The sequence below is a fragment of the Arvicanthis niloticus genome, chromosome 7 (genome assembly GCF_011762505.2).
Source record: "Arvicanthis niloticus isolate mArvNil1 chromosome 7, mArvNil1.pat.X, whole genome shotgun sequence".
NCBI classification, from domain to species: Eukaryota; Metazoa; Chordata; class Mammalia; order Rodentia; family Muridae; genus Arvicanthis; species Arvicanthis niloticus.
Window position 1 is genome coordinate 36,941,646 of NC_047664.1, and position 15,307 is coordinate 36,956,952.

Genomic DNA, 15,307 nt, shown 5'->3' on the forward strand with positions numbered 1-15,307 from the left:
GCTCGCGCGGCGCCGACGGGGTTAAAGGACCGAGCTCAGGGCCGCCCGGTGCTCCGTGCGACGCAACGCCGGGACCCGCGAGCGCTCGCCGCCGCCGCCGCCGCCGCCGCCGCCGCCGCCGCCGCCGCCGCCGCCGCCTCCGCCCCGCGGTCCTCCGAGCTGCGCGCCCCGGGCCCGGCGCCATGTAGTGCCCAGCCGCTCGGAGGCCGCGGGCCGCGGGGATGAAGGGACGCGGCTGCTGGGAGACGGCCTCCGTGCGCTCCTTCTGCAGCTCCGGCTGCCTGAATAAATTTAAGAAGGGTTAGTGCCACCGGCTTCCCGAGGCCGGGCTCCCCACGTACGCACGCACGCCCCGCGCCGGGCTTTGCTGCAGGACCGGTCCACGCGAGCCTCTGATGTCACTTGCTTGTGGCGTGGGGATCACGGGGAGCCTCAGGGAACCCCTTTCCCCCGCACCCTGCCAGAGTATGCTGCACAGTGGCTTTGCGCATAGCGAGTTTTGGAAAGGGGGCTGCGGCTAGAGATGAGAGGATGTCGATTAATCTCTTGCGGGTGAAAAGGCAAAAGAAATCCAATCTAGCTGTTCATGGACAGGAGAGGGGGTTTGGAAGGGGCGGTCGTGTTTGCCTGCCCCCAACACTTACCCCATTTCTTCCCCCAGTCGGCCTGGAGTCTTTACTACCTCAGGGCCTTTAGGCTCCCTGAGCGCTGGCAGAACGCAGCGCCATTCATATGGGCCTCATCCCAGAGTCACCCTAGCTCACTGCATGACTCTCTGGAATAGCCACTTAGGTCTGAGCAAGGGTCTGAGAATGCCCCTGTCCGACGGTGATCCTGACTAACTGCCCCAGTGTCCAGGCAGAAGCCTGCTGGCGATCTGACTTCCCGTTGAGAGGAAACTGCTGCTTTGCAATCTTGCAGCCTTCTAGTCTCTCTCGCCTGCCATTTCTGATGCTTGAAACCTTTTTGGAGACTGCCGTGAGTGAAACTTGCTCCTTACCTTCATGAGTGTTTCTGGTCTAATGCCACTCACTTGGGAAAATCAGGATTCTTTAGCCCTGTTGCCCTAACAGACACAGGCAGTTAACTTCACTTAATATGCCTTGATTAGAAACAGCTCTTTTTATGCTATGAGTGCCCCGTAGCCTGACCTGTAGTAAACCTCTCGATTGATTTTGCTCGTTGACTGGCGATGCCAATGGCTTCTTGGGGTCTGGCTAGTTCCTGTGTTTCCCAGAGTCTCGAGACCCCAAGACTCAGCCTGGAAGTCATGGAGAGTGTGGTCAACCTGTGGCATCCTGAATCCAGGTGTAGGGTTTTAGAGGTTTCAGTTGTAAACACGTTCAGTATTTCACCCAGAGCTGCTACGATAGTCCAGTCACGTGAATGCTATTCCGTGCATGCTCTCTGCTCTTAAAGGATTGTTTTTAATCTCCAGATTTTACTTCAGATATATACTTTATGCATATGTAAAGTTAAATGACGAGTCTGTTATCAATTTGGATATATTCAGAGGCTGAGTCTTGGTGTCAGTAAGAATAAGCATCAGATGTTAAATTGCTTTTCTTTCTGTGTCCATAGAGCAGTTTTGATTGCTATTACATGAAAAGTCAAGGCAAACAAGGGCAAAAAATGGGATGACGTGCCAATCTGCTCTCTGCTTGGTTGTGATAGAAGCCCACAGATTTATGTGGAAAGGAAGGTGTGATCAGAGTAATGTCTGAGTGACCTTGGGGCCAGCTTCCCTTTTTACTTCATGTCAAGATCATGCTGGGGGTATATGTGATGTTTGTAATTTTTAGAATGGGGCCTGGAACAGAGCTTAGAGTGTCATCAGGAGACCCTGTGGCCAATGTCTTAGTCAAGAGCAGGCAGATTTCAGGCTCCAGTTTGGAATCCCTCAGGACTAACAGAGGTGTATCCCTGAAGTGCTCTCGATATGGGAAGGTGAGCTTAGGAAGTCCTGAATAGAACTTTAGAAACAAGCTGGCTTCAGTTTTTAACCTTGACTATGCCTACTAAAGGGAGAGAGAAGTGGGGGAGACTCAGGATGATTGAGGCCTGGTTGGCATCAACTATGAGAGGTTGGTGTTTTCCTTGCCTATGGAGAGAACTCCAACCCCACTTACTTCACAGATGCTGCTGAACATTTCAGACATAAAATGTCCTCAGACAAGTTCCTCCTGTATAGACGGAAAATATTTCCCAGTGAAATAGCGTCCCACACCACATCCCATCTTGCCCAGGTTGAAGAAAGAGCTAGGTTTGCTGCCTGCTCTGGAGGGCAGGATCTGTGATTCAGTTGTGACAGGCTCAGCAACACAGAAGAACTTTGTGGCCTGGGGAATTAATTCCCGTGAGCAGCTCCTCTGAAAGCCCCATTCCTCATTGGGCCTGAAGGAGACCTGTGTTCTTAGGTTCTTGTCTTGACTCTACTTCTGAGTCACATGACCCTGAGTTTATCCCTGTCTCAGCAGCCAACTCCTGACCCCATTAAGAGTGCCATGAAGGGGGTTCCAGAAGGGTAGCCTCCAACACAGCTCCAGCCCTAAGCTCTGGGGGAGCCCCAAGCTTCAATCCTGCCTTCCCTTATTCCAGGGTGGGGGAGATGGCTCAGCAGGTGAAAGTCCTTGTCACCAAGACTGCCAGCCTGAGTTTCATCCCTGGAACCCATGGTGGGAGGAGAGAACCAACTCCCATAAATTGTCCTCTGATGACCACACACACACACACCATGACACGTATGCACACACACACACACATATACAGACACACCATGACACGTATGCACACACACACACACACACACATATAGACACACCATGACATGTATGCACACACACAGACACACCATGACACGTATGCACACACACACACACATACAGACACACCATGACACGTATGTACACACACACACACACATACAGACAATGTTTGTTTGCTTTTTAATCTCTTTACCTAGCAGTGAGGCTTAGCTGAGATACTGTGTATTTTGTGTGATCTGTCTATGTGCTTCAAACAGAGCTACCGGAGCCACAAAGGGGAAAGGCCCACGTAGAGATGGGGAAGCTCCACTCAACCCCGGGGTTTACCCAGCCAGGCTCACTCCGCACACCATACAGCATGTCAGTCACTGGAAATTAGGAGCCTTGCAAAAGAGAGTCTCTGGAAACACAGCCGTAGGAGGGGTGGGTAGGAGAGAGGACAAACCCACATCTGTTTTCTGAGGACAGGGCTCAGACACAAGCCTGAGCTGAGGTGTGTGGATCCGGCCATGTACTTAGAGGAGGCAGACACAAGGAATGGGAAAGGGGGGAGATATGAACTCAGGCCTGTTCGCTGTTTGTTACCACAACACAGCATTGTCAAGGTCCAAGTTTGTGTTTGAGAGTGGTGTGATTGAGGTACACGAACAAGCAGAAAGAAAAAGAAGCCTTAGTGTTTTAAGTAAATTACAGTTTTGTGTTGAGCCATATTCACGGATATCCTGGGCGGCAAAGGTGGTCTGTGGGTGCAGGCTGGATATACCTGATAGAGAGATTAGATGTCCCCAGGTGCAGCAGCACAGCCTTCTGCCTGTGTGCTGTGTGTGTGTGTATGAATATGTGAGTCTGAGTGTGAGTATGTGCATATGTGTATGTGAGTGTATGTGTGTGTAAATGAGTGTTTGAGTATATATGTATGCAAATGTGTATATGTGTGTGTTCATAAGTGTGTGTGTCTGTGTGTGTGTGAATGTGAGTGTATGAGTGTATATGTATGAATATGTGTGTCTGTGTGTGTGAATGTGAGTGTATGAGTGTGTATGTATGAATATGTGTGTCTGTGTGTGTGAATGTGAGTGTATGAGTGTGTATGTATGTATGTATGTATGTGTGTGTGTGAATGAGTGTGAGTATGTGTGTATGTATGTGTGTCTGTGTGTGTGTGAATGTGAGTGTATGAGTATGTGTGTATGTATGTGTGTGTGTGAATGTGTGTGTATGAGTATGTGTGTATGTATGAGTGTGTGTGTGTGTGTGTGAATGTGAGTGTATGAGTATGTGTGTATGTATGAGTGTGTGTGTGTGTGAATGTGAGTGTATGAGTATGTGTGTATGTATGAGTGTGTGTATGTTAAACTTATACATCGTTTTTGGCTGGAATGCAATCTGGAAGGATGTACATGGGAGACCAGAGACCGGCATGGTGTGCTCCTAGAGGTTAGGCCAGGCAGCCTCCAGCAGGTTGTACTCAGGTGTTGTGAGTACACTTTCTCATCTGCTCTCCCATGAACTAGCTCCCGTCTTCTGGGTCCAACTCACATTGGCTGCCCTTGTGCGGTATAGAGAAGCAAACTGAGTGAGGAAGGGCAGAAGGATGTGTCTCCAACCCAGGAAGAGACAGGGGTGATGGAGCTGGCACAGGCCGTGGAGGGCGGATGTCTTCACACAAGCTCCCAGCAAACTTGGCGATGAGACTTCCTGGAGATGTGTGATTATAATGTGAGTGCTGGGTACTTGGTCATAATGTGAGTGCTGGGTACTTGGTCATAATGTGAGTGCTGGGTACTTGTGTGCTCTGAAAGCCTGTCAGGTTTTATTGTTTTTGAGATGGGTCTTCACTGTGTGGCCCAGGCTGGCCTCAAACTTACAATTGTCCTGCACCTGCTTCCCAAACACTGGGATCACAGATGTGCGCCACTGTGCCCAGCCTGGGTTTGGTGTTTTTGTTATTGTTTTGTATTTATGTCCCTCCCCCACCTCCATTATCTTTGAGGGCTACACCAGGAACCATTCTCAGAGGAGCCCCTCAGAACGACAGGGAAGGCCCTTCAGAAAGTCATGGTTGGGTCTGGTTGGGAACAGCCTTTCAAAGGGCTTGCTCTGACATTCATTGTGGGTCACATGAGCTGAGTCCTGTGAGACCACAAGGCCTGAAGCAGGGGCCTGGCTTTGTTCTAGATGCTCATGTTCTTACTCTGGGTCTCTCTGGGCTCACAGGGACTGTCCTAGCTCAGGAGCTGAGCCTCCAGGGAAGCTATTTGTCAGACCCTCTCATTTATTTAGTTAGTTGTTTTGGTGCTACTGTGGCAAGTGGCTTTACTAGTGGAGAGGGGAGGGGGAAGGAGAAAGACAGCAACAGATAAATCTGTTAGGCAAAGGTGAAAAATCACAGAGGACTTCCTGTTATAGGATACAGAAGATGGCACAGAGAGGAATAGGAGTCAGAAGGCCAAAGGGAGGGCTGGGAGCCTTGTGATAGGTGAGAAGTGGGAGGAAGTGGGTCTGAAAGGAAGGGCAAGCAGACCAAGGCTATGACATCAAGGCTTGTGAAGTGACAGCTAATAATGTCTGGCTGTGAAGGCATGGTAAGGACAGCCCTGGCATCTCTGGAGAGGACCCATGGCTCATTGGAAAGGAGGCTTCGCTGCAGGGCTGTCCATATTAAAGTTTCTCCCTGTACTCAGTGGTTACCACTGCTCAGTGTGGCCCCATGAAGGGCTTCAAAATAGTACAATGATCTCTAAGCAATAAACAGAGGACCACTCAGGTGCCAAGCCAAAACAGGAGTGACCCCATTAAGGCTCAGGTATAGGCCAAAGTTGGAACAGGGCTCACTTGAGCCCTAGGAAGTCAATAGAGACACATCAGGGTAACCAGTGGACTGAGGAGAATACAGTCTAAGCTGTATTCTCAACACAAGGTTGAGCTGGAGCTCACACCCCTCCCCTAGCTGGGAGCAAAGTTCTGACCTCTTCAGAGAACATCCTACAGGGCAGGCCGCTCACTGCCTGTATAGGTGTGATTCATTCTCCAGTGCCCGGTTTTCCTGTAAAGGGCCAGTCAGCTCACACCAGCAACGCATCTGATCACACAGAGAACAACATGAATAATGATGGAGCCATGGGCCTCAGACTGCTAAAGATAAACTTCCTTTTATGTCCTTTCCTCTGACGTTCATGTTGAATAATGACTGCTGACGCACATCTGCAGAAATAGTAACTGCCAGCATCAACTGTGGTACCAGGACAGAAGGGAGCCATGGACTCGGGTTCGCCACCCCACCTGGACAGTATCCTAGGGTTATTGCTGTGTATTCCATGAAAAAAGAGGGCAGTTACTTGGTGCGCGGCTCTGCCTGGAGTAAGTAGTTTTACTGGAGAAGGGGACTGTGGAATGAGAACCTAGATTACCAGTCATCCCTGGAGCCATTTGAGATTGTTCATTTGCTGGAGATTCCCAAGCCTTCAGTCCTCCAGCCCACATACTTTATTTATTCTTGGCATAGCGGGGACACTCCTCTGTCCCTGGTTGGCTGTTACTTTTTTTTTTTTCTTTTTGGTTTTCAGAGACAGGGTTTCTCTGTGTAGCTCTGGCTGTCCTGGAACTCACTCTGTAGACCAGGCTGGCCTCAAACTCAGAAATCCACCTGCCTCTGCCTCCCAAGTGCTGGGGTTAAAGGTGTGTGCCACCACTGCCCGCACAGCTGTTACTTTTAAGGATGCTCTTGGGACAGCAGTTACAGTGGCTTAAGGTCAGAGTTTATGGCACTGTGACAGTTCAGGATACTCTTGTTAGGTCCCTACTTCTGGTTCATACTTTTCCTTCATATGAATGTCTTCTACATCCCTTCCCTTGGCAGTACGACTCAGGCAGCTTCCTGTGTGACTGCAGGTTGGATTGTATCAAATGTCTCCAGAATGACTTTCCTTCTGTTCAGCAGTTGGCTTCTGCTCAGATCATCAGCGCAGCCAAACTGCTGTCTGAGCATCTTTGGCAGGTTAGGTCTCTCTGTGGGATGAGTTCCCGGGAGTGGGACGCCTGCGTACCAGGGTGTGAGCACTTCCCTCTGTGGCAGTTCTCCCTTACCAAAACTGGCTCATTCATGACAGGGACCCCATCTTCCACTGCATGTGTTCTGAAGGGATGTTGTTGTTGGAGGGGTGGGTTGTGTGCGTGGGTACACATGTGTGCAGGTGTACGGTAGAGCCAAGAGGCACACTTGGGTGCCTTCCCCTCTCTCAGACCCTGGAGTCACTGATTCAGCTAGGCTGGCCAGCCAGCAAGCCCAGGGGTCTGCCTGTCTCCACCCCTCCCCCTCTCCCCTCCCTCTAAGCTCCCTGCAAACTGCCATACCTAGTTTTCCATGGATGCTGGGATCCAAATGCAGGTCCTCACGTTTGCACAGCAATCTCTTTTAGCCACAGTTGTCTTCCCAGCCAGTCCCTCATTTGTTTTTGAGACAGTCTCACTATGGAGCCCTGGGTAGTCAGGGACTCAGGATCCTCTTGCTCTAGCCTCTGAAATGCTAGACTCACAGGCATATACTGTGCATAGCCTGTACCTCCTTAAGGTCTTGACATGTTTAGTTAATGAAAGGATTAGGCAGTAGTTCAGTGGCAGTGAGCTTGGTTGTTTGAGGGCCTGGGTTCCATTCCCAGCATCAAATAAAACAAAACCAAGGCTGAGTTGTCCCTACTAGTGACATCCCTGGTTGCCCACTCCTGGCTCGGTGGCTGCCTTTTCTCCTGCCCTTCCTGGAAACCCAACAGGCATATATCAGATGGAGTGTCTCTGGACCTTGATACTAACTGGCAGTTCTTAGGAGTTGGGATTCAGAGAAGTAGTTCCTAGCTCTCTTACCTCCCAGCAAGCCCTGCTGCATAATTTGTGGTCCCAGTGCAAACTTAAAATACAGGTACCTTGCAGAATTTTTTGTTTCAAGACAGTGACAACTGACCCAGGCATGAGCACAGGCCCTGGGAATGCCCATTCATTTGGGCTCGTGGTGAGCCCTGGCCATGCCCAGTGCTGTAGTTGGACGTGGTCTGCTGGTCCACTCTCATCCTGCTGTTTAGCTTTCACAGGGGCCACTCCTCTTTAAGAGCTCAGGCCAGGCATTCCTGGAGTCTTGCTGCTCTGCTCCACAGTAGCCGGTACACACAAGGCCCAGTGCCCTCCCTGCAGCCATTTCTGTACCTGCTTGCTAGTGGCCATCTGGCCCTTCTGTTTACCTTTACCTGCTTTGGCTAGGCAAGACAAGTGATCAAAAGCTTGCCTAGAACATTCTGGACACTTTTTCCCCTAAGAGTAGCCCTTTGTCCACTTACTTCTCCCCTTCCCCAAATCCTCTGCCTCAACAGGGACAGTTGCTGCTTGTGTTACTGATAATGAGTAGGGTCCGTTGGGACTTCTCCTTAACTGTAAATATCATGCTCCTCCCAGGCAGCAGAAACAGTAGTTGGAGATTAATTTCATAGGGCCTGTGACATAAGGTGGCATTCTGAATAAATTCGATGGATTACCACAGGGGTCAGAAAGTTCAGGGCTCAGCTCTGCAACACCTAAGATGCATTCCTGGGGTGTCTCATGCAGAGCATGTAACTTTCTTCAGTGGCTTCTGGCTTGCCTTTGCTCTTCCTTTCACGGGACACATGGTCCCACACTTCATCTTCCCCCCACGTTTTCAATGTTTGGATTAGGAAGGCATTGATGTATGAGTTTTTACTTAGATTTGGGATGCGTTTGGCTCCCTATATGAAGGAACATCGTGGAGCCATGAATCCCAGCCTGTCCTAAATTACTGCCACTGGATGACATTATTTTTGACATTTTTTCCCTCATTGACAAGCTAATGCACAGTCATAGAAAATTCAGTGGTGGGAAGGGAAGATGGCTCAGCAAGAAAAGTGCTTGCTGCACAAGTGTGAGGACCAGAGTTCAATTCCCTAGCACTGGTGTGAATGATGGGCAGGTGTGTTGGGCCACTTGTAATCCCAGTACTTGGGAAGCAGAGGCAAGGGAATCCCCAGGGCAAGCTCAATGGATAAACTAGTCAAGTGGTCCAGCTCCAGTTCAGTGATCAAGGAAGGCACATAGCAGTATCCTCTGGCCTACACATATGCACCTATGTGGCTGCTCCACATTGTCAACCATGTGTGATCTCATGTGAGTCCCCCCTGTTGTGAGGCAGGGTCTCACTATGTGGCTCAGGCTGGCATCAAACTTGTGGCGATCCTCCTGCCTTTACCTCCCAGGTGGTAGGATTGCACCACCACACTCATCTTTTGCCAATCTCTTGCTCTCTGTCCACGACCCCAGCTGCTTTGAGGTCCTGTCCTCCATTTTGCAGATGTGGGAGCTGAGCTATGGAGGCAGAATTTGCAAATCACTCCCATAATTAAAGGACCCTGCTGGATCCATTCTCTCCATGAATCCTCCACAGGATTAAGTAGCACTTAAAACTCCTATCAAGAACTGAGGGGACAGCAAGATGGTTCAGTGGCTTGCTGCCAAACCTGATGAGATGAGTTTAATCCCCAAAGAGAAAGGGCTCCTACAAGTTGTCTTCTAATGGGCACATAGGCACCCTGGCACACCAGCACCATGGCACACAGGCACCATGGCACACACACACCATGACACACAGGCACTATGGCACACAGGCACCATGGCACACAGGCACCCATACACAGATGCCCACAGACACAAACACAAATAGGTAAATATAATGCGTTTTTAAAGGCATGGAAGAGGTGGCTTGTTTTTGAATAGTAATACTTTACTTCTAATCGGATTACAGGGTTTGTCTTGGTTTCGTTCTTATTTTCATCTGTTAGTGTCTTGTGGAACTATGGCTACTTTGTCAGTTACTGCTTTTGTCTCGTGTAATCCTGACTGCATGGCTGCAGTGTCTGTAGTAGGGGCAAACACTTTCCATGAGGACTAGTCTTCTCTTATCTGCATTTCTCCCCAAATATTTATCATGAAAATCTTCAAAGATGGAGAAAAGTTGAAGGTCTTGTATTGTCAGCCTCTGTGCTCTCCATCTGTATATTGCAGTCTCTCACTAACATGCCACTGTGTTCACTTTACCACCTGTCACCCTTCACATGAGTCCCCTGCCCCCCTCACCCCCTCCCCCTCATCCCCCCACCCTCTCATACCCTGATTCCCTGACAGTTTTACCCACTGCTTTCACCCACTACTCCCTCACTCCCAATCCCTCCCTCCTCACCTCCTGATCCCCTCACTCCCCCACCCCTCACCCTGATCTCCTTGCTCCCCCTCCCCTCACTCTTTACTCCCTCACCCCCCTACTCCCTGCCCCCTTGCCTCCAATCCCCCCAACCCTCACCCACTACCTCCTGCCCCCCACACCTTGTCCCCCACCCCCCACCTCTGTCTTCTGGTCCTCTGTGTTGCTGTTACTGAGTGCTGGGTGGAAGGCAGAACTCAGCCTCTGTGTTGCTGTTACTGAGTGCTGGGTGGAAGGCAGAACTCAGCCTCTGTGTTGCTGTTACTGAGTGCTGGGTGGAAGGCAGAACTCAGCCTCTGTGTTGCTGTTACTGAGTGCTGGGTGGAAGGCAGAACTCAGACTCTGTGTTGCTGTTACTGAGTGCTGGGTGGAAGGCAGAACTCAGCCTCTGTGTTGCTGTTACTGAGTGCTGGGGTGGAAGGCAGAACTCAGCCTCAAACTCAGCAGGAATTCTACTGCAACCGCTGCTGCTTCTCCCTGTCCCATCTTTTTTTATTTTTATTTTTATTTTTATTTTTAGTTTTAGTTTTGGAGACAGGATCTCATGGATACTCCAGGCTGACCTCAAACTTCCTATATAGCTAAGGATAGCCTGGAACTTCTGACCCCCTGCCTCCACTTCCGAGTGCTGATGTTGCAGGCATGTGTCTCCACACCTGTGTTCTGTTTTGTTTGCTTTGATTTTTATGCAGTGCTGAGGGATCAAACACAGGGCTTCATGCATGCAACAGTTTGCCAACTGAGTCACACCCCCAACCCTCCTCCTAATCTTTAAGAACACTCTTCAAAGTAAACAGCCACTGCTACATGACAACACGCCAGCCAGAACACTCACACCACCGGTAGCCCTGACCCTAGTGAGCACCGTCCTGAGTCTGACAGTGTAGTTTCCACACACACCTACAGGAGCTTGTCCTGGGTACATTCAGGAGGGGACTGTTGTTCACTAATGAGCTTCCAGAGTGTGTGCACCACACTCATGGTCCACTCTGGCATGTGGAGATGTTAAAACCATCCTTAGTCTCATGGCATGATGTCTCTCTCTGTGGTGCTAGTTGGTATTCCCTTGCCATTGACACGAGCAGGTTCCTCTAGCTTGCCATGAGACAATCATGTGGCGTTGCTTTCCATCAAGGGGTTTGTCTTTTTTTGTACATGTGAGCTTCTTAATACAATGGACACATACCTACTCCTTGTCAGTCTGTTATAAATTGTTCTTCCAACTTTTTGTGTTTTTAGATTATTTATGGTTATTTGTTTGTGTTTTTACACTATTTAGAGTTACTCTTTTTGTGGACCTCTGACTACTTTTCCATGTGCTACGTTTGTTTCCTGGAAACTGAACTGCATAGCTGTAGTTATTATAGCCAGGAGATATGCTTCCTGTGAGGACTAGCAGCCTCGAACTTGGATTCCCCCCTAAATATTTACCATGAGAATCTTCAAACACTGAGAAAAGTTGAAATGCTTGTATTGTCAGCCTCTGTACGCTCACCACCTGTGCTTATTGACAAGTATTTTGATTAGCTATTTAATAGTGTTATTGGGTTATAATCGTTCTCCATAGGGAGTCTCTTATTTAAAGCATGTGATTCCATGTTTTTATAACATTTACTGGATGACACAACTATCATCACAGTCCAACTGTAGAATGTCACTGCCTCTCCTGAGAAAAGCCACATACTCACTAGTAGCCATTCTCTGTCCCTCAGCAACTACCAGGCTGTCTTTTGTCTCTGTAGATCCGTGTGCTTTGACTATTTCATCTAAGTCAGTGGTTCTCAACCTGTGGGTTGCAGCCTCTTCTGGGATCAAAAGACGCTTTCACAAGAGGTCACATGTCAGATATTTACATTACAATTCTTAACAGCAAAATCACAGTTATAAAGTAGTAACGAGATAATTCTAGTTGGAGGTCACCACAGCATGAGGAACTGTATTAAAGCCTTTGGAAAGCTGAGAACCACTGCTCTGAGTGGAATCATTTCTGACCGACTTGTTTCACTTAGCATGATGTCCTTCAGGTTCATCTGTGTTGCAAGATGTCCCAGGGCTACATTTTTCTTTATTGTCCTGTGATAGCCCAGTGTGTGGATGTACAGCATTGTGTTTATCAATTGACGGCTATGAACACAAAGGTTTTCAGTGGAAGTATGTTTTTATTTTTCCTGGGTAGATACTGAGTAACGGGATCTCTGGGCCATGTGACTGTGTTGCTGGCTCATGGTTTAACTGATGAATTGTTTACTACCCTAATAGCCGTGTGAACCTGGGAGAATGGAGCCGATAAATAAGGAAGATGGAGTCTCATGCAGTATCCAGCTTTACTCAGAACCTCAGGCACTTCATACTCTGAGGGTTAAGAAGAATCACATGAGTAAGGTGTTCAATCACAAGGACAAGTGGTAAAAACATGTTTTTCTATAGAGGTGTTTGAGTAACAGCAGCTGAAATAAACGCCTACACATTACACCTAGGAAGAGCATGAAAATCTAAGAACAGTTCTGTGTTTTAAAGAAACTGGGGTCACAAGACTTGTTTTCATGGACTTTCCTCACAAGTACTCAGAATTCTCCCTTCTTTTACTTCTTTTACATTTTAACAGCAGGATATTCAGAGTGTTTTGTTGTTGTTGTTGTTGTTGTTGTTTTGGTTTTTTTTCAAGACAAGGTTTCTCTGTATAACCCTGGCTGTCCTGGAACCCACCCTGTAGACCAGGCTGGCCTTGAACTCAGAAATCCGCCTGCCTCTGCCTCCCAAGTGCTAGGATCAAAGGTGTGCGCCATCACCGCCCAGCTCAGAGTGGTTTTGATATGAAAGGCTGTAGGTAAACTAACTGTCATTTGGTGCATGAGTATCCTATAAGCAAGCAAATTATACTATTACCACTGTGTGTCTGCCCTGCCACCAAGATCTAAACTATGTCCAATACTATTACAGTTACATTATTATATTGATCAAAAAAATCTAGAGAATAGCTTTAAAAGAGACCCATATAATTAGTAGTTCTGGTGCCTGATAAAATACGAGTCTATATTTGCCTTCTAATAGGAATACAAATGTCCTATTGCAAAATAGGAAGTGATATAATCCTAAGGAAAAATTTAAAGTCCTTTCTCCAGATGAACAAATGATTCTCTTACAACCCAGGGTCCAGGCATCAACCCAGAGTCATTGGTACATGGACTCCTTCCTTGGTGCAGAGGGCCTTACCCTGACCCCAGGCGGGCAGACTTGACTTCTAGTGATATGGTCAATATCTCCTTTTGCCCTTTAGCTATAGGTCTGTCCTCTTTCTGGTGGCTTGCACTGTCCCCTGCCCTCCACAGTTGTCCTTGATGGCCCTGGGTTGGAGGGGCTGGAAAGGAATCCATGATGTTTCAGAGGACCCACTTGCCATAGCAGATGCATCCCTTCCCGGGTTGCTTCTGAAGAAGTGAAAATAGGCCAGGTTAATGCCTCAGCTTGCTTATTTCCTTCTGCAGTAAATCCAGGGAGGTTAGAATGGCATGAGTATGAGCCTGTTGCTGGAAACGATCCTACAGGGTAGGTAGGAGGGTTTAGGAGTTAACCATAACAGATGAATCGCAACAGCCAGTTCCACCTGTTGGGCTGAGGAAAAACAAGTATTAATAGACTGATGAATATCTGGACCATGAATCCCCCCTACCCCAGGAGAAGAGCCATTAATAACACAAGTATCTGCCTGTGGAGTGGGAGAGAGTTAGACAATTTTTTGTAATCACAAAGTCAGTTCCTATGAGAAAATCCCATAGTTTACCAGCTGGATAATTGTTGTCTACCCTTTCATAGTAATCTACAAGTGAAATTTGACAATCTATAGCGTTCTGTAGTGCTCTTTAAAACTGATGTTAGTTAAGGGTAAGATAATAATACGGCAAGGATCAAACTCATATTAATAGTTGACATGGGGTCCTTTCCTGATTTACTAATTGAGCAAGAAGAGTTGGGTAAGCAGTTAGCATTGAATGTCCTTTATGGTGTAAATGAATACATTCTAAACGTTTACCCTCTTGTGCTATAATACCCAAAGGAGACAGTTTACTGGGGAAAATAGTTAAATTTAAAGGCAGTGAAGGATCCACAAGATACACAGTTGCCTCCGTTAGTCGGGTTCAAATAGCTGCAGCTCTCCCTTTGCCTCTAGAGATTACGTATGAGGACCATCCAATGTCGCCTTTCTTTCTAGAGTTTAAGTTGGTTGGTAAGTGCATAATTAGGTCAACACGTTGATTCTGTTGCAATTGCACTGGAAATGCCAAGTGCAGTTCATGAGTCTGGGATGGGATTGGTAGATTACTTTTTCTGGCCATGCCCTAACTTGCCGAGTTGTAAAGTTAGATTCTTCATAGATTCTCCTAAGTCCTCATCAAAAAGTGGAGAGAATTCATTATTTAATTGCCAGTTCTTCGACCTATGCTTCAGGGTCATCTTCAGGCAAAAGAGGGTACATATAAAAGGAAGCTCCAGGAATAGGTGACACTGTTTTTACTTTTGATTTTGCCTGCACAGGGAAAACCTTCTTTGTCTCTTTTATCAGTTTTAAGGTTTGATCATCCAGGTTGTGTGCATGCAGGGAATCATCCCTGTCGTGATTAATACCCCCATCATCTTCCCCTTGCTGTTGTCGCCCCTTCAGTGTTTTCAGACTCTGTCCCATGCTTCATCTTCTGGAAACTGGGACTATACTCCTTTAAGAAAAGGTGCACGAGCTGAGCATCAGGCCAAGCCCTCCCTAGTTCCTGTGCTCACTTGCCCCTCTCTGTGAGTTCCCGCCCCTGTGCTCCCTTGCTCCTCTCTGTAGGCCCACTCTCTTCTCTCACACCTGACTTCAGGTCCCTGAGGGTTAAGAAGCATCACATGGGTAAGGTGCTCAAATCCTAAGTACAAGCCATGTGTGACAAACACAAGGTTTTCTGTGGAGACACGTGACTAACAACAGCTGGAGTTAGTCACTCACTCTTTCCTATCACCTGGGAGGAGCCCAAGAGTGCGCCAAGAACAGTTCTGTGTTTTGAAGAATCTGAGGGCTCAAGACTCTTGTTTTCTTGGAGTTTTCTCACAAGCATTCAGAATTCTCACAGGGCTCCATTCTTGGACTGTGTTCCTACAACGAACCGCCAAAGTATTAGTAGTAGTGACTGCACAATTTTACAGGATCACAAACAGGGTGTGGGGGTCCCAGAGCCTCTGTACCCTTACTGATGCTCGTTTTTTCCAAACTGCATCCATTGGAGTGTTGTAGCATCTCTTGCAGTCTTCTCTC

General features: G+C 48.0%; 1 protein-coding gene across 8 annotated transcripts in view; it reads left to right on the forward strand.

Annotated features, from left to right (window-relative positions):
• Osbp2 (oxysterol binding protein 2) overlaps positions 1 to 15,307 on the forward strand; it is a 164,043-nt gene that overhangs the window by 105,077 nt on the left and 43,659 nt on the right. For 2 of the 8 annotated variants that reach the window (XM_034509033.2, XM_076938231.1), the window contains exon 1: positions 207 to 300. The exons of the other annotated variants lie outside the window; for them this stretch is intronic. In XM_034509033.2, coding sequence (XP_034364924.1) covers positions 222 to 300 — 79 coding nt within the window. In that variant the 5' untranslated portion in view covers positions 207 to 221. Of the gene's footprint in view, positions 1 to 206; positions 301 to 15,307 lie in introns of those variants that run through there. 8 annotated transcript variants of the gene reach the window in all.